At 37.8% G+C, this 18,763-nt stretch overlaps 1 protein-coding gene and 1 long non-coding RNA gene across 13 annotated transcripts in view; one reads left to right on the top strand and one right to left on the bottom strand.

Annotated features, from left to right (window-relative positions):
* Positions 1-16,434, top strand: part of MEF2C (myocyte enhancer factor 2C) — a 164,336-nt gene extending 147,902 nt beyond the window's left edge. For 7 of the 12 annotated variants that reach the window (XM_059418213.1, XM_059418214.1, XM_059418209.1 and 4 more), the window contains 5 exons: positions 2,659-2,831; positions 4,393-4,416; positions 5,301-5,430; positions 6,041-6,176; positions 11,651-16,434. In XM_059418213.1, coding sequence (XP_059274196.1) covers positions 2,659-2,831; positions 4,393-4,416; positions 5,301-5,430; positions 6,041-6,176; positions 11,651-11,972 — 785 coding nt within the window. In that variant the 3' untranslated portion in view covers positions 11,973-16,434. The remainder of the gene's footprint in view (positions 1-2,658; positions 2,832-4,392; positions 4,417-5,300; positions 5,431-6,040; positions 6,177-11,650) is intronic. The other 5 variants (XM_059418219.1, XM_059418218.1, XM_059418216.1 and 2 more) reach the window with 3 other exon arrangements.
* Positions 1-18,763, bottom strand: part of LOC132028795 (uncharacterized) — a 71,530-nt gene that overhangs the window by 14,279 nt on the left and 38,488 nt on the right. The window lies entirely within an intron of this gene.

The raw sequence follows: 18,763 nt of genomic DNA, 5'->3' as shown, positions 1-18,763 counted from the left end.
TTTTAATTTTCAAAAAAAAACCCTTTTCTCAGAGCATCCGTGAAGCATTTCCATTTTCACACACTGGCCCAGTGCTTGTCATATCACAGGACAACACATTTCACAAAGCGGTTTTACTTCCTTTTAGCAAAATAACTCCTCCATGCAAACCAGTATTGGCATCTACCAAGCAAGAGTTTTAGTTTCCTCTGATCTATTCAAGCTTCACTGCACTGCTTAACTGACTCTTTCCCCCCTTCTTTTGAAATTACCCACCTAATTTTCCATTTAATTGTTTATTTAAACCAGATCTCACGCAGGCTTAAGAGATAAGTGACATATGTATTGAGTGTATCAGACTGAACTTCAGCTGACAGGAAAGTATAGGGCAAATTTTGTCTTGGTTTTCTCAGCCTCTTGTTATCCAGTAGAATCTATTAATTAAAACAAGAGCCTTAACATATTCACAAGAATGATTCAGTTAAGACGCATTAAATATAAATTTATTTTTTCAAGCATTTTTCTAAGTAAGCAAATCCTTTGTACCTCTCCTAGTGATACTCGGTAAATGTATTTGTTTCACATAGCAAATTTTGCCACCAAAAACTGTCCAAATTAACTGGAAAAGAAAATTTTGGATTTTGACATATTTAGCCAGCTGTAGAGAATTTAGTGACTTTCAGTGAAGTTTTATTATAGAAGAGTAATTTATATTCAAATTCAGCCAACATTTCCTAAGAAACTACTGTGTCCTTGACACATGTTTTGGTGGGGGTGAAGGGGTTCGTTTATTTTTATTTTTCTCCCAGTAACTTGGAGAATTTTACGGATGACCCAATTGACAGATTTAATCTTGTAGTTATTTGTTATATATTCAGCCTGTTTATTCATGCATAAAATGAGACAGGTAAATGAATGGGATATGAAGAACAAATGTGCTCTACACAGTTTGCCTCAAATGTATTTTAATTCAAAAGAGGTTTCCATAAATATTTCCTGAAATATACCTGTGCTTTGCCTTCCCACTCCCTCCTCATCTTTAGCTCAGGCCATCACCATATTTCCAGACTGCTTCATACTCCCAGACCTTCCAAATTACAGGATATCCCAATGCCAGTATATCTCTCTGTCCCCTTAGAGGCCTGTGTACGGCCTCTGCTCTGTGACCCTCTTGGGTTTGCATTTCTACCATTTCAATCCAAGATGTATCCGCCTGGAAGTCAAGTTCTCCATGTCCTTCTAAGGTCTTCGACTCCCCTCTCTTTTCATGAGTTCCCTACTAGCCAGTTTGCTCACAGTGTCCCTGATTGTGCTCTGTAAATTCCCACCTCAGCCCTTTCCCCGAGCCCAGTCACAAGCTCAGCATGTCTTACTATCTCTTCTCTTTTTTCAAGGCCCACATCAACTCCTGACTCTTAGGTGAATCTTCACTGGATAATCTCTTCCCTCCTAAGAGCTCACTAACACTTAGTCTGGATGGCACCTCTCTGTAGGCACCTGCCCCGAGGCCGCATTGTCCTGGTTTGGACATTTCACATGTGTGTATTGAATTACCACAAAGGAATTGCAGGGCGTTTGAGGACTGGGGCCAAGTCCTTGCCTCCCCACAGGGTAGCACACAGTATCATTCGTCCTGGGGTAATAGACACTTGTGTTTTAGGATAATGATAATGATGACTGACCATAACAGTGAGGTTTGACTGTCTCCTTTAGAGAACTTCAGAAAACAACTGTCTAGTTTTCCAGCAAGGATTGTCAAATTGGAGAGCGGGTCTCTATTCCTCTGCAGTGAGAGGCAGCAGAAAATAACCAACAGATGATGTTCTGCCTCAGCTATGGTTGTACCAACTCCCTCCATAGCTCTTCCTGTCATGGAGCAATGTATTTTGCATTATGAGAAATGGCATCCTTCAGACAGCCGGTTCTGTTAGTGGCGGGTTAAACATCAGCTACCTATCTACAGGAACCCTTTCAATGTCCATATTAGATGACTCTTCTTGTGCCGTGGTGAATCGGCACCACAGTGGAGGCAACATGCCTTCATTTCAGCTCTTAAGAAGGAGTCCTGCTTTTGAAGGAGAACAAGACTTCAGGGTCATAAGCTGAACTTGGGAGGAGGGCAAACCAGACGGAGGAAAACCATAAGGAGAAACCACTCCAAGGAAAGGGGAACTCAGCAGCAAACTGTGGAAGAGGCTACCCCTCCTGCAGGTCCTAGAAATTATAGTCTTACTGGTATGCCCTTTCTTCACTTGAGGACACACAGACACACAAAATAAAAACCAAACCATTGAACTGAAAGAGTGAGTCACACCAGTCAGACCTTTGCCAAGCTAGTCAGCTGAAGTGCAGAACCGATTCTGTGCTTTTCTTAGGCCCTGAACAACGGTCTGACTTTCTTCCTGAAATTTTTTTTTCATAGAATAAAAGTATATGTCGATTTCTGAGCGAGTTGGTATATATTAGCTCTTCTCATTAAAACATGTTTCGTCTTCCTTCAGAGAATATTTAAAAACTGACTGGGTTAGTCTTCACATGGAGGCTGTTAGTCATCCTACAGACTTTGTTGTATGTCTTACCCTGTTAAGCTTTGATTTTTAATCTCTCATAGTGTCTTCTATAGAAACGTACTTGAATCTAGATTTCTTCCTGAATACTTTCATTGTTTTGTGTTAACAGGGAACGGATATGGCAATCCCCGAAACTCACCAGGTCTGCTGGTCTCACCTGGTAACTTGAACAAGAATATGCAAGCAAAATCTCCTCCTCCCATGAACCTAGGGATGAATAACCGTAAACCAGATCTCCGAGTTCTTATTCCACCAGGCAGCAAGAATACGATGCCATCAGTGGTAATGCGAGACTACGTTTTAAATAAATGTTGATCATGTTTTGTATATGTTTTGCTGTTTTTGTATCTTTCTAACATTTTTGAATTACTTAGGGGCTCCCAGAAAATTAACTTACTGATGCTATTGCTAGAGCCCTGTTTGTATTTAGCCATTATTTCTGGTAACTGGTTCACATTTCCCTTTTCCATGTTAAAAAAAAAAAAAAATCAAAAACAAAAACCAAAAAACCAACATCCAATAAACTCCCCTATAAAACTCATGTTCTGGGACCAAAAAAAAGCATTTCCTTTTTTTAAGACCTGCAATTTATAATTAGAAAAAAATCATGACTTACTACTCTGCTTATGGTGCATACAGTTTGACCAATGGTAGAATCAAACTCACAAAATAGGGAATTTCATAACAGATTTTTATAATACTGAACTGGTTATGTCCTCAAGGTGCTGACAACCAAAAATCTTTTCCGTAATTTCTAAATGAATGTTCTCATGTTAGTAGCTGGCCATTCTTTTCTTAGGTATATTGCAACGATTACTATAGCACATGCCTGTGCAATGCCTCAGTTCATCTTTCCATATATGCCCTTCATGCAAATAACTACCTCCGAAAAGCAAATCGTTTTAAAATCCTAGGCATTCTGAGAACAAAGGTTGTATTTTACATAAAAAAAAAAAAAAAAGTTGGCCCTGTAAGAAAAAATAAATAAAAAAATAATTAAGAAGTATAAATAATATCCCTGGACTCTCTCATTTTCCTTTCTCCTGGGTCTGCAGGGCTAAGACGAAGATAATAACTGTGGGACCAAATTCAATAACAAAGAGACTTACATCAGTGTTCTCCAAATTAGCTTTGCTTAAGAGCGAGAACATTTAAAACCAAGATTCAGTAGACAAATTTAGATCATTCTGCAAACACATTTCTTTTTTTTCATTCTGTGCTCTGTGGCAAGCTTCAGGGTAAAACAGTCCTGCAAGCTGATTAGTTTATTATGGCACAGTGCAGATTAATTTTGAATATCAACCAAAAAAAAATCACATAATATGCAACATTCCCTTCGGAAAGACTGGTTCTAATAAATAAAACCTCCCACAGGGCCATAGCCCAGCGGTGTGGGCCATGCATGGCAGCCTGTCTCTATCCGCAGATTTATTCTAAGTTCTTAAAACTGATGTTCTCCCGGGGATAGGGATCCTGTGAGTGGTCCTACAATCAGCCTCTCACCAGCAGCCAGGTGCAGCACCCCCCCCACCTCCTCCAGCAAGTGGGGTTTCAAAATATAATCTTTTTTCTTTTTTTTTTCAAAACGTGGTGCTGAAATAATGAAGGTTGAGACACTGACCTGTGCAGAAAACTGGATAGATTGTCTTCACATTGGAGACAAACAGCTCATTAAGGGAAACAAAGAATGTCTTTGTAAGGAGTTATCTGTAGAGTCTAGGTTTTAAAATTGTTTAAACTGTTGTGTCTATCAGAAGATGCTTTGCCTTTTGTTGAAAAGATTTTGCCCAATTATAAATATTTACAGACACTAATTAATAAAACTCCTTCCCCATGCTCTCAGTCTGAGGATGTCGACCTGCTTTTGGTAAGTAGTAAAAGTACTTCCCTTAAATGGCACCTGCAAGGAGAAACCCAAGGTGACTTTTAGGTGGAGTGGCTCTAGTAAAATGGGAATATTTCAGAAGTTACCATAGTGTGTCCAAATGAATCATATTTAAATGCCATTAATTTCAGGTATCACACACCTGAAAAGAATGTCAGGTTATTTATTTTTCTGTCTCAACCTTTGCAAGAGAAGACCATGTTTTCAGTTTATTTTAGGACTTGATTTATTGTAAAATTCTAACAAAAATAATTTCCTTATTTAAACCATGAAGATACTTATTTTTCTAAGAATTCAAACTGTCATGATTTTTAAATGTATGTGAATCTTTAATCTGCTTGCTGTAAGGAGTTAAATATACATGTTAGGGGCTTTGCCATTTAGTTCTGAGGGAAGTTTAGAAGAATCTGAAAAAAGTGGTCAGAGCACCACCTGCTGGTCAGAATGTAGCATGAAATTCCGCCCATCTGCTCTGCTGTGTATAGAACTGAGCATAAAAACCACCATGGTTGATTTTAATTTTTTTTTTAATTTGCATTTGAATAAAAACTGAAACAATGGAGTACAGTATACATATTTCATCAGTTTTCAACATAGTCTGTTTTTACCCATAATAAAGCTTATGGTACTTGTTACTAGTTCAGTTGCCTAGGAGATACTGATGTAATGGGTTACTATGGCAACAACTGGTCTCTTGAAGGATTGTAAATGATAGGGTTGGCAGAGTTCATAGAGACACATGTTAAATGATTAATTTCATGAGACTTGTACCAAGTTATTTCTTTATACACAAAATTAATACTGAAATCTAATATTTTTAACTTTAAAAAATTCTATCAATAATGTCTCTTTATTTACTTTAAAAGAATCAAAGGATAAATAACTCCCAGTCTGCTCAGTCATTGGCTACCCCAGTGGTTTCCGTAGCAACTCCTACTTTACCAGGACAAGGGATGGGAGGATATCCATCAGCCATTTCAACAACATATGGTACCGGTGAGTAGCTTTACCATGTTCAAATAGTGCATTAAATACTTTTTGTTAAAAAGCAAGATTAAAAAAAAAAAGAGAGATATCACTCTTTAGTCTATTAGGAAACTTCATTTAGTACCTGTGGCATCCACAGACTATACCATTACCTATATGTTACTAAGACAAAGTGAATATCCATATTTTTTCTTTCTTAAGTGACTGAAAGTTTTATTGACCTGACCTGAATTCAATATAAAAGACCAATTTCAAGGAAAATGAGCCATTATTTCTTGGATATAATAGAAAGCTCACTTTCTCAGGATTGTTTTAAAAACATTTCTAGATCATCAAAGATGTATATACTGTAATGCCAGATTGTAGTTCTAGTAAACTAAAATTGCAAGCTGTGCTACTTTAAAGCTTTTGTGGAATACTTGTTTTTTGGTAAATGAGACATCTCTTTTAAATAGAAATTGCTCCCGATGCTTTATCTCCTTCTACCCTGAGAGTAAGAGAGTTTATAATAATCATTACATGATACTAATAAGAGTATTTTTGAATTGGAAATGTGTATTTACCATTTGATAATTTTCAAATTAAGTGTTTTCCCTCATTGTTTTATTTATTGGTCTAGAGTACTCTCTGAGTAGTGCAGACCTGTCATCTCTGTCTGGGTTTAACACCGCCAGCGCTCTCCATCTTGGGTCAGTAACTGGCTGGCAACAGCAACACCTACATAACATGCCGCCATCCGCCCTCAGTCAGCTGGGGTAAGCAATGTTATTTCTATTATAAAACACTTTGAGAATGTGTTCTTGGATGACAACAGCAGTCTCTAGATACTGTGCTCTAGTGTCCCATTGAAGGATGTAAAATTCTACTTTATCAGAATGGGAAAGTAATTATCAGATCAGTATCTTTTAAGTCAGTTAGATATGCCTTTCCTTGTTTTTTGAGAGAAGGGGAGCTCTGTGATAATGAGATACATTACTTCCCTATTGTTTTAGGCTATATTGGTTTCCACTTTGATCAATGAAAAACTTTCATTTAGTTGACTTTTCATATAGCTCACGTGGGACATAAGAAGATACTTATAAGTTCTTTAAATTTTAGATATATTTGTGAACCCTTATCACTCAGCATACAACATCTAATTTATGCTAACCTTAACCTAGTACTACAGGATCTCCTATACCATCGATTTCATATATGTATAGTGTACTCACCATATGGCTATATATTTATAGATATTGCACAAATTAAATATATGTGTATATGTGCATACACTAATTACCTAAATTTGGGTATAAAAATAATTTCTGTGGTTTTTCTGAAATCAGAATATGTGTATTTCTGCCCCCTTGTGGTAATTTTGAGAAATGTCTTTATCATAGAAATGACTCCTGTCATTTATGTATGGAAATGTTCAAACCTTTAAAAAGCCCTGAATTCATAATTCACACTCCTTGTAAAACAGATAGTTTTTCTAAGCTTAAAACGTGAATCAAAGATCTGACTTTAAGTTTAACTAATAACTCCATCACTGCAGTTAATCTTCAGAAGAAAATACTAGGAAGATATAAAATATTGAAAGATAAGAGCTTATATTTTAGAAACACTCTATATGCCTACCTCGTTTTTACTTTTCTGCCGAGCCATGTGGTTAGAATAGTTAGCTAGCTCTGTGCTAAAGAAATAATGAGAATAAAACACTGATTAGAATAAAAATCTCTGACATCACAACTTCATCTATCCTCCCTGCCCTCCTAGCTTTCTTGTGGAATTGATTTCACATAGATGAGTGCTCTAGTAATAGAGTTTCCCCCATTCACTATTTGCTTATGTGCATCCTGCTCACTGATCATTACTGTTGAAAATCTAACCTTCCATGTAAACAATAAAATAAATTTACATGGTATTATTGCTGTGCTTTCTTAAAAGATTGTTAACTATTTAGATATATTAAATACTGATCAGCAACAGAGTTTCTCCTTTTAGGACATTTAAATTTTCTCAGAATTGTTAACTATGCAAGTAGACATTTACTGCAATAACTTTTTGAGATAATTATGACTGAGTACACGATACCATCCAGGCAATCTTGAAGTACATACATGCGGTGTCGCACTGCTAGGGCTAAGCAGTGAATCCACTGTACGTGCTTCTTGGCAAGGATCAAGGCAGCTGTTCACATGTCATGTTTCACAAAATTCATCCATTAGAGGACTGGATTTCCTTAGAAATTATCGATGTCAAAAGCCATATTATTTTATCTGAATGTGGCTTTCTTTTGTTTTTTGTAACACCCGACAATTTGCATTTTACATATTAATGTATGTATTTTAACTATACTGTAATCTTAAAATTCACTTCTATTACATGGGAAGAATCTAATTTTCTGCTTCCCTTAATAAAAGCTTCAGTAAAGGAGAAGGGAGACAACTGGCCTACAGAGGAACCAAATTACAACAGCCAGGGATGAAGCATTTTGTTTAGTTCCGGTTTCTTTCAATAACGGTTTTCATGGTGCAGTATTTGACTCTGAACTTAGTCTATGAGTTTTTATTGCACTTTTAATCACTTCCCTTATCCCTCAAATAGATAGGATACCCCTTCCACACCTTCTGGTTTTGGCTAGCCTCCTTCCTTCCTTCCTTTCTTCCTTCCTCTCTCTCTCTCTCTCTCACACACAAACACACACACTCACACACACACAGGGTAGCTTTTGCAAAAAAAAAAAGGTTCCTTCAGAGGGACTAGCCCTTGTTCACACAATTAAATGTTAAACTATTTTTGAAAATCCCAAGTTGTAAAATTTATGTAAAATAAATTATATGAGGTTTCTTAATTCCCTACAGTGTGAATTAATTCAAAAAAAATCAGTATTTTTTTTAGGCTACAGTTTCCTCATGTTCTTATGTGAGGGGTTCACGTTCCTCTGTAGAGATATAGTGTTCAGAGTAGAGTAAAATATATTTCAGCTCTTCCAAAGCATATATTCCCAGCAGCCCAAGATGGTCACCATAGTTCTTTCCCAAAATTAAGAGGATAAAAGAGCCCTTCATGTTTTGTTGATGGAAATACCTTCAATTCTTAAAAGCAGTACTTTTAACTCTCTATATAGTATTTGATTTTATCTAACCAAGTCAGATAAATGGCATTCACTGATTTGTTGCAGGAAGCAGAAATGATAGGCAGAAGGAACTTGCCATTAGGGGTTAGTGACAGTCCTTTGAATACGAATTTTTGAGCAAATGACCCTCAAAATTTTAAGCGTTTTTCTCATAGCGCCTTAAAAAAGGGCAGCCTGTTTTCTGGAAGCATTTCTATACACCATCTTTGTTGATGTGGGTGTTTAAAGACAACTTTTAAAAGGTTAAGTTAAATATAGTTTGATAGTCTAATTTCCAGGCGGAGGCAGTAAGAAATTTGAATAAAACTATCCAGTCATGTTTCATTTCTGAGCAATTATGGGGAAGGGTAGGTGTTTTCCCAGTTGGAAGGCATCTGTAGTACATGAAAACTTGCAGCAGGAGTGGAGATGGGCAACTTGCATATCTGGCTTCTGTCTCCCCACCTACCTCTTTCTCACCCACACACATGGAGTATTTCACAATTCTCTGGGTCTATAAAAATTTTGCTCTCAAGAACAAGCAGACCAACATGCTTGTATCTGAATCTAGCATGTATACAGCTAAGGGATTTTTAATGCTTTTTTTCTTTCCAAGATAATAATTTGATAACAGAGACTAGCCAATTACACTTCATTCTGTTCGGAATCCTCCACCACAGTAGAATGAAGCTGAGTCTCAGTCATCACGTACATCTCAGGACTGCGTTTAGCGTCCCCAGAACTACTCAAAATGCTTCATATGTGCTTTCAGTGTCACAGGAAATGCCACTAGAAAGGAAACCGAGGGGCTCGCTTATTTGTTTACAGGAAGGGATAAGCAAGCAGTGAGTGTTGTTATCTCCCATGGGGAAGAGAAGCCGCAAAGCCAGTACAAGCCAGTTCACAATGGAGATACCATAAATACGTAGATAATGCAGTTTCTAAAAGCTGCATTAAGGGAAACAGCATTTTGATTACACTATTTTTTGCATCAATTAATCCATCCAGATCAACTGCTTCTACTTGTCCATCTCACCAAAGTTTTTTACTAATTGTCCATGTCTCCCTGCCTGTGAAAAAGCAATCTAAATGTCAAAGGGCAGTCAAAGTATTGGTTGAGACGCCACTTTGTTTACAGGCTCCTAATTGACGTTTGTTATTAAAGAGTTGTGTGATTCATAGTAGAAGCATTTAATTAAATTTTAGTGAAACAGCCTTTCTTATCGAGAGCCAGGAAAATTCTTTCTTCCAGAAATCAAAAGATGATTTCCTCTGACATCAAAATGAATCATTAAATAACTTTGAACCCAGATAAAACAGTCCACCATCATGGATCCTTTTGAAATACAGGTGTTCCCTCCCCCCACAGCCCTGGCTTAATATCTTCTTGATTTAAAGATTATTTAATTAAACTCTTAGAAAATTAATAAACCGATGCAGTGTCAAGTAAAAACTATAAGTAAATAATGACAAGTATAAACAGGCGATTGAAAAATCATACGCACTCAATGTGGTAACTCGATATAAAGGCTAGGACTGTTTTGATCCTATAACATAAAAGCTGGAGAAAGAAAGGCTTATTAGGGAAACAAATAATTCTCCTTTAGGTCATTCTAGGCATTAGCTCATCTATTAAGAGAAGGAAAGTAATTCTTTGCCAGTAGGTGGTGCTTTTGTATAAAACATCACTCAAAGATAAACTCATTTTGACTAATTTTATATCTCTATACATCTTGAGCCTGAATTGCATCTCCCAAAAAGCCAACCCCAAGTTATTCCACTTCTTCCTCTGAAATATATCCCCATTTTCTCACTGCTCGTAACGACTTTTTAATGCCACCTAATTCTCTCCATTTGAAAGTAACATAATCACGTCCCTGGGTAGGTAGGCTCACTTTCCTTTGTCTAGAATGGGTGTTATCTGTATGGATTATTCTTCACCGTGACTACTAAGGGAGATATCTGTGCTCTCTTGACAACGTGGGCAAGTAATGCTGACTGTAGCCACGGATGTCAGTGCGATCAGAATGCAGGAGCAGGACAAGCATCTTAAAATTGATGTCGGCAGTGTTCTCCCCGTTTATCCTGATCAAAGTCATTGCGATTGCCAGCTGACACCCAAGGGCTTAATGCTTTTCCCTCCAGAGTGCCAAGTGTCCGAATTCTTCCTCATTTGGGAAGAAGGGAAAGTCATACTCTCCTGGAATAAATGAGGATTAAGGTTTATAAACACATTAAAAGCACACTAGATCCTTCTTTACGAAAGCTTTTCCTTAGACAAATCCACATTTCTCAGCTCATACCAATTATAACTACAGGCTGAGCGATATCCTACTACACACGGCGGCAGAGAGAGGATGGCAGTGATGAAGTTGAGGTTCTTGTGGAAAATAGACGCCCCTTGCGTCCCACGTAACAGAAAGGATGAAGAAGGGCCAGCCCTTGAGCAATGTTAGTGGGGTAGGAAGTCTAAGTGTTTTTAAACCAACATTCAATTTTCGGCCAATAATCTTCAGCCTCCTTCCCCATCTTTCCCCCCTCCAGTCTTTCGCCAGATACAGTTAAGTGTAGCATTTTAGGGGATTTATTCACTCGAAATTTGAACTCTCATCTCTCGCTCTGAAGACTGTACATCTTCATGTGTTCGCACTTATTACGTGGAGGGAACCATTTATATCCGTCACAGGCTTTTTGCAGTAATTTCCACACACAGGCGTTACTCAGTCAGAGACGTCTCATTCAAAAGCTACATATTGTATCTTAAATCTTAGGTTAGATTTCGGAACTAGTCTAGGGAGAAATTCCACGGACACAGAAAATGCTTTTTTCCACCGTGTCATGTTAAGCCTCTCTGAGCCAGTAACCTGCATGTGTAGGGAGCCTGTCAGAAACTAGAGGTATGATTCACAAGGCCTGGCCCCGTTAAATACTGTAATTACTCCCAGGCATTCTCAGTGGCTCTGAGCAGGCACTGCCCCTCACCCCCACCCCAGTGCTTCCGAGCACGCTCTCCTCCCTCTGGGCATGCTCCGGTGTCTATGCGAGTCTTGAAGCTGATGTTTGATGTAATTGTGAGTTCCTGGGGGCTCCAGGCCTCCTCCATCTGTAACTGGGTTTCCTTTCCTCCTACAGAGCTTGCACTAGCACTCATTTATCTCAGAGTTCAAATCTCTCCCTGCCTTCTACTCAAAGCCTCAACATCAAGTCAGAACCTGTTTCTCCTCCTAGAGACCGTACCACCACCCCTTCGAGATACCCACAACACACGCGCCACGAGGCGGGGAGATCTCCTGTTGACAGCTTGAGCAGCTGTAGCAGTTCGTACGACGGGAGCGACCGAGAGGATCACCGGAATGAATTCCACTCCCCCATTGGACTCACCAGACCTTCGCCGGACGAAAGGGAAAGTCCCTCAGTCAAGCGCATGCGACTCTCTGAAGGATGGGCAACATGATCAGATTATTACTTAATAGTTTTTTTTTTTTTCTTGCAGTGTGTGTGTGTGCTATACCTTAATGGGGAAGGGGGGTCGATATGCATTATATGTGCTGTGTGTGGAAAAAAAAAAAAAAGTCAGGTACTCTGTTTTGTAAAAGTACTTTTAAATTGCCTCAGTGATACAGTATAAAGATAAACAGAAATGCTGAGATAAGCTTAGCACTTGAGTTGTACAACAGAACACTTGTACAAAATAGATTTTAAGGCTAACTTCTTTTCACTGTTGTGCTCCTTTGCAAAATGTATGTTACAATAGATAGTGTCATGTTGCAGGTTCAACGTTATTTACATGTAAATAGACAAAAGGAAACATTTGCCAAAAGCGGCAGATCTTTACTGAAAGAGAGAGCAGCTGTTATGCAACATATAGAAAAATGTATAGATGTTTTGGACAGACCCGGCAAAGGGTGGCCATTGGTAAATGTTAGGAACGCACCAGGTCACCTAACATCCCGAGAACGCGCTCACAAACCTGCACGCATATCATTGGCGTATGGCACTCATTAAAAAGGATCAACGACCATTAAAAGAGGACCATACCTATTTAAAAAAAAAAAAAATGTGGAGTTTGAGGGCTAACGTATTTAATTAAATAAATAAATCTGGGTCTGCATCTCTTATTAAATAAAAATATAAAAATATGTACATTACATTTTGCTTATTTTCATATAAAAGGTAAGACAGAGTTTGCAAAGCATTTGTGGCTTTTTGTAGTTTACTTAAGCCAAAATGTGTTTTTTTCCCCCTTGATAGCTTCGCTAATATTTTAAACAGTCCTGTAAAAAACCAAAAAGGACTTTTTGTATAGAAAGCACTACCCTAAGCCATGAGGAACTCCATGCTTTGCTAACCAAGATAACTGTTTTCTCTTTGTAGAAGTTTTGTTTTTGAAATGTGTATTTCTAATTATATAAAATATTAAGAATCTTTTAAAAAATCTGTGAAATTAACATGCTTGTGTATAGCTTTCTAATATATATAATATTATGGTAATAGCAGAAGTTTTGTTATCTTAATAGCGGGAGGGGGGTATATTTGTGCAGTTGCACACTTGAGTAACTATTTTCTTTCTGTTTTCTTTTACTCTGCATACGTTTTATAAGTTCAAGGTCAGCTGTCAAAAGGATAACCTGTGGGATTAGAACATATCACATTGCAACACCCTAAATTGTTTTTAATACATTAGCAATCTACTGGGTCAACTGACATCCATTGTATATACTAATGAGTTTCTTTCATGCTATTTTTTTGTTTTTGTTTTTGCATTATTATCAAATGCAGGGCCCCTTTCCGATCTCACCATTTCACCATGCATCTTGGAATTCAGTAAGTGCGTACCCTAACTTGCCCGGATCCTAAATTATCTGGTTGGTTTTTCAGCCTAGAATCTGAGACACTTTTTAGAAACATGCCCAGAATAGAGAAGCTGTGTTGGGGCACATGTCCTGCAAATATGGCCCTAGAAACCAGTGATATGGCGTTTACTCAACGCACAAGTCATAAATTCCCACAGAAGAAAAATGTGAAAGACTGGGTGCTAGACAAGAAGGAAGCAGGTAAAGGGATAGTTGCTTCGTCATCCATTTTTAATTATTTTAACTGACCCTCAACAATCTTGTCAGCAATATAGGACTGTTGAACAATCCCGGTGTGTCAGGACCCCCAAATGTCACTTCTGCATAAAGCATGTATGTCATCTATTTTTTTCTTCAATAAAGAGATTTAATAGCCATTTCAAGAAATCCCATTAAAGAACCTCTCTATGTCCCTTTTTTTTAATTTTTCAAAAAATAGCGATGACTCTTGTCTAATATTTGTCTATAAGGGATTAATTTTCAGACCCTTTAAAAAGTGAGTGCCATAAAAAAAATTGATATATATTGTTTTAAAAGAGATTTCAATCTAGGAATGATTTTCCTTCTCTTGGAATGTGAAGATCTGTCGATTCATCTCCACTCATGTGCATTGACATACACAGCAACAAAGATACAGACAGTAAGATCGACACTGCTATAGCACGTCTAGGACATTTCTTATCCATCCTTTTCTTTCACTTGCATAGTTGCTATGTGTTTCTCACTGTAAAAGGCTGCCGCTGGGTGGCAAAAGCCAAGAGACCTTACTGACTAAGCTGTATTTTCTTAACTTGATCTGAAATCCACAATTAGACCACATCGCACCTTTGGTCATATCCATATAGGATGCTAGCCTGCCTTGTACGAATGTTTTCTATATTAAAAACAAAAGAAAAAAACATCTTTCAACCTTTCCATATATCCCACTCCTTAAGATATTCATGGAACATGAAAGAAAATCATTTATTTAGAGGAAAAACAAAGAATCATCCTTGAAAACACACACACACACACACACACAATCACACACACACACTTATTCACACGTAGCGGGGGGCATCTAAGAAAATCATTTTCCTCACCGTAGACTTGATTCCATCCTTAGAACCATCCTTATAACTTGATGTGTATAAAATATGCAAACATGTCACAAATGTTCTTTGTCATTTCAAAACACTTTATCAATATCAGCAGAAATTTACCAGTGGGTGGGAAAGGGTCATTATGTGAAACTATGAAGAAATAGCCATATTAATTTTTTACCTGCAATTTGCCTCAGCAACAAAGGAAAAGTGAATTTATAATGCTGAAGATAAAGTAATCTAAAGTACCAGCAGAAGCCTTGGCTATTTATAGCAGTTCTGACAATAGTTTTATAAGAACATGAAAAGAACAGAATCGCTTGAAAACGGATGCCAGTCATCTCTTGTTCCCACTACCGAATTCATATAAAGTGGTGGCAAGATAGCGAAGGGATAATCTGAGAGTTTTTTAAAGATGATTTAACGAGGAAAAGCACAATTTTGATTGTGATGAGTCACTTTCTGTAAACAATCACTGTCTCTCTTTACCCTTCTACCTTATCTGTAACTTACCATTTATTGTATTTGCAAAGCTAGTATGGTTTTGGGTTTTTATCACAGTAAATCCTTTGTATTCAGGAGTTTAGGGCAGAGCCCTGAGGGTGTATGATTTTACATAACCCATCCTAGAGTAACATTTTAGGCAACATTCTTCATTGCAAGTAAAAGAATCCTAAGTAGCATTTTACACAGCTACAAATATTGTTATAGCTAATCCTATTTTGAAAGATTTTTGGTAATATTAAGCTTAAATACTGGTAACACTGATGCAATATAGGGAAGCTGCACAACCTGTATATTGTATGCATTGGTGAGGGGAAGGCTGGTCATTTCAATCTTTTTTAAAATTGTGTTTTTTAGTAAAATGGCTTATTTTTTTCCCAAAGGTGGAATTTAGCATTTTGTAATGATGAATATGAAAATACCTATCATCCTCGGATCATTTTAAGGTTGACTAAAGTGAGAAAAGGAAAGAATTCCAATACACTTTTTAAAAGAATGTCTGCCCTCTCACACTTTTGATGTATTTGTTTTTCTTAACATACCCATCTTTTAATTTAGAGCTAATGGTTTGTTTTTTTTTGTTTTGTTTTTTGCCCCCTTTTTGCTTTTGTTCATTTTTCCAGAGGGTAAATGCTTTGTAATTTCTTTCTTTAAAAAAAAAAAAAAAATTGCCTTTTTTTTTTTTTTTTTTTTTTTTAAAGAAGCAGCCACTTGAACCCTCAGTAAAGGCTGTTAACTGAGCATGGCAGACTTCATCTGTTCCCATTTGTGCCATCTGCTGTGATGTCGTCACTTACATGGCGTTAATTTCCTGCCACTACAGATCTTTTGAAGATTGACGGAATACTGGTGTCTGTTAGAATGCTTCGGACTACAGATGTAATTAAAGGCTTTTCTTAATATGTTTTAACCAAAGATGTGGAGCAATCCAAGCCACATATCTTCTACATTCAATTTGTCCATTTTGGTTATTTTCATAATCGGGTATTGCATTTTGCCTTCCCTAGTCATACCTCAAATTGATTCATACCTCAGTTTAATTCAGAGAGGTCAGCTAAGTGACGGATTCTGTTGTGGTTTGAACGCAGTACTAGTGTTCTCTCGCAGACCTGGGTCGCTGTAGGCATAGGACTTGGATTGCTTCAGATGGTTTGCTGTATCATTTTTCTTCCTTTTCTTTTTCTGGGGACTTGTTTCCATTACATGACAGTAATTAAAATAGCTTGTAAATGAGGGCATACAAGCATTTGCAACAAATATTCAAATAGAGGCTCACAGCGGCATAAGCTGGACTTTGTCGCCACTAGATGACAAGATGTTATAACTAAGTTAAACCACATCTGTGTATCTCAAGGGACTTCATTCAGCTGTCTGTAGTGAATAAAAGTGGGGAATTTTCAAAAGTTTCTCCTGCTGGAAATAAGGTATAATTTGTATTTTGCAGACAATTCAGTAAAGTTACTGGCTTTCTTAGTGATGCAGTGTCTGTGGTGCATTTTTTTAATTAATGTTATTAATGTTTTGCTGTTTAAATATTTTCCACTTAATAGTGTTGGTTAAAAGCAGCTTCTCCCACAAGTGCAAGTGAGCATTTTGAATTTCCAGCTCAAAATACATTTACAAAAGGGGGATATTTGTGTTTGGAGGGAAGAAAGGTATAAACTTGATTTCTTTTCTTGGGATGCTACATTTACTCAGCCAGTGTAGCAGTTCAAGGTTCTTATCAAGTGGTTCAACTTCTTTATCAAAGTAGTTCCGTGAAGACCTTGGGTAACTTGCTTGAACACAGAGAATTTTCCCAAAGTCATTCTGAAAAGCACTACCATACAATAAGTTATTTTTTAGTGATGTGTACAAAGTATTTTCAGATTTATTTTTTCTTCATCAAAATAATTTATTTAACCAAAACAAAAACAAAAACAAACCCCAAAACCGAACCAAACACATGGGCTTTTATCCAAATACTAGAAAAAATGAGTAAATGCATATGTTTTAAGAAACTAAAAAATATATGTATTACCAAATCCAATGATAATGTCCAAAGGGAATGTCCTTAAAAGGAGCACCATGAGGACTAATTTAGGAGCTGAAGAGGAAAACAAGAAGGCACTGGCCAGCCACCTGGAGAACTTGAACTAGTGCACGAGGTGAATCTTGCTTTGAGGGAAAAAGGAAGCATTGCATGTGGCTTCCAGATAGCAGTGCTCATCTCTCTGTTCTTTTTATTCATTGTTAGCAAACACTTATTAAGCACTTATTATGTGTAGTTCACATTACTGAATACTGATGCTACAGGGATGCATCAAGATGTAGCCCTTCTTTTAAGAAACTTATAAACTAGTAGGAGATTAAAGGACTAACAGGAAGTAGAAATGGTTCTCAGAGACTTCTGCAAAGTGCTAGGAGAAAACCGCTAAAGAGATCTTTGGAGCAGAGCAGAAAGTGGACAGTTCCTAATCTGCCCAGCAGAGACAGCCTTGGACTTGTCTTTGGAGGGTGTAGGGAAGGATGGAGAAAGGCCCAGGTGGATGAGGGCAGGACTGCTTAGTGGGCACGTGACCTCTGCAGTCACATGCACGGCCCCACACTTAGTTTCACTCTCTACTGTTACCATCTTGATAATTTCATCTTTGAGTTTATTTTGTAAGTGAAGTCTGATTGGGTGTGAGCAGAGGAGATACACAGAAAAAAGTAGAAAGCTTTGATTCTGGTAACTTTAAAGGCCTCTTTTTCCTGCTTTGTTGAAAAAGGGACATTTTCATTTCACACTGAGCCCCTCATCTTATGACTAGTCCTGGATGAGGGCATTCTACAAGGAGGAAATAATAGGTATCAAAGTACAGGGATGGGAAAACAAGAGAAAAATGTGCAGGAATGGTGTTCCAACCTGTTTAGATAAGGCATAGCCATGTATAGGCGTTGGAGAAGGTCATCAAGAGGACATAACTGCTAGCTGACCTGCAAGCTGGACCCAGACAATTGAAGCCTCCTCACCCCTCCCCCTGTCTGTACATGGTACACTCCTCCCCCCAGCCCCCGACCGTTCCCACAGGGGGAGCCACTTTCAAGGATGCAACCTTGAGAAAGCAATGTATTATTGCGACCAGCCGAATGGTTTCCAGGACTGAACTCAGTTAAGGCCTCTAAAAAAACTTATAAGACTGGCAGGCTGGTGTGGAGATTTACTAGTCTTGTAGCCACTAAAGACCAGGCTCATCTGTAAGTTCTCTTGCTTCCTAAGCCTCCCATCTCCCAATCTGGAGTCACCTGCCTCTTTCTTCGGTCTCTTCTTGCCTCCATGTACAGGAGCCAGTTTCAGATTTCACCCAGGAAGCTCCCAAGGTTTCAAACCAACAGCCAGAGGTGCAAAAAGAGACAAGACTGGAAGAGCTGGCTGGGATCTGATTATATCATTGCAAGTTAAGAACTCTGGGGTTTAAGCAATTAAGTGAAAGATTTAGAAGAGATGGAACTGTCAAAATTCAGCAAATGATGAGATTAATGGCAGGAGTGATGATAGAATTGTTAAAAGTTTACAGGTTTAAGCTTAAATGATTAGGATCACAGTAATGTCCAGATAGGAAATGGAAAAGAGCTTATTCTATGTGAGGAAGGGTAACTAAGTCACTTCTCAACATGATGGGTTTGACTTGTATATTTAAGTAGAATAGGAGAATGTTGTAAATGTAGACTTGAACTGAGGATACCAGTTAATGCTAAAGGTAAAGCTTTGGGTGTTATTAACAGGGAGGTGCTCGTGAACACCACGACCATGAAATGAACTTGTCAAGGGGAAGGTCAAGGGT

Source organism: Mustela nigripes, chromosome 12 (genome assembly GCF_022355385.1).
Source record: "Mustela nigripes isolate SB6536 chromosome 12, MUSNIG.SB6536, whole genome shotgun sequence".
Lineage (NCBI taxonomy): Eukaryota > Metazoa > Chordata > Mammalia > Carnivora > Mustelidae > Mustela > Mustela nigripes.
This window is presented reverse-complemented; position numbering and strand designations above follow the sequence as displayed.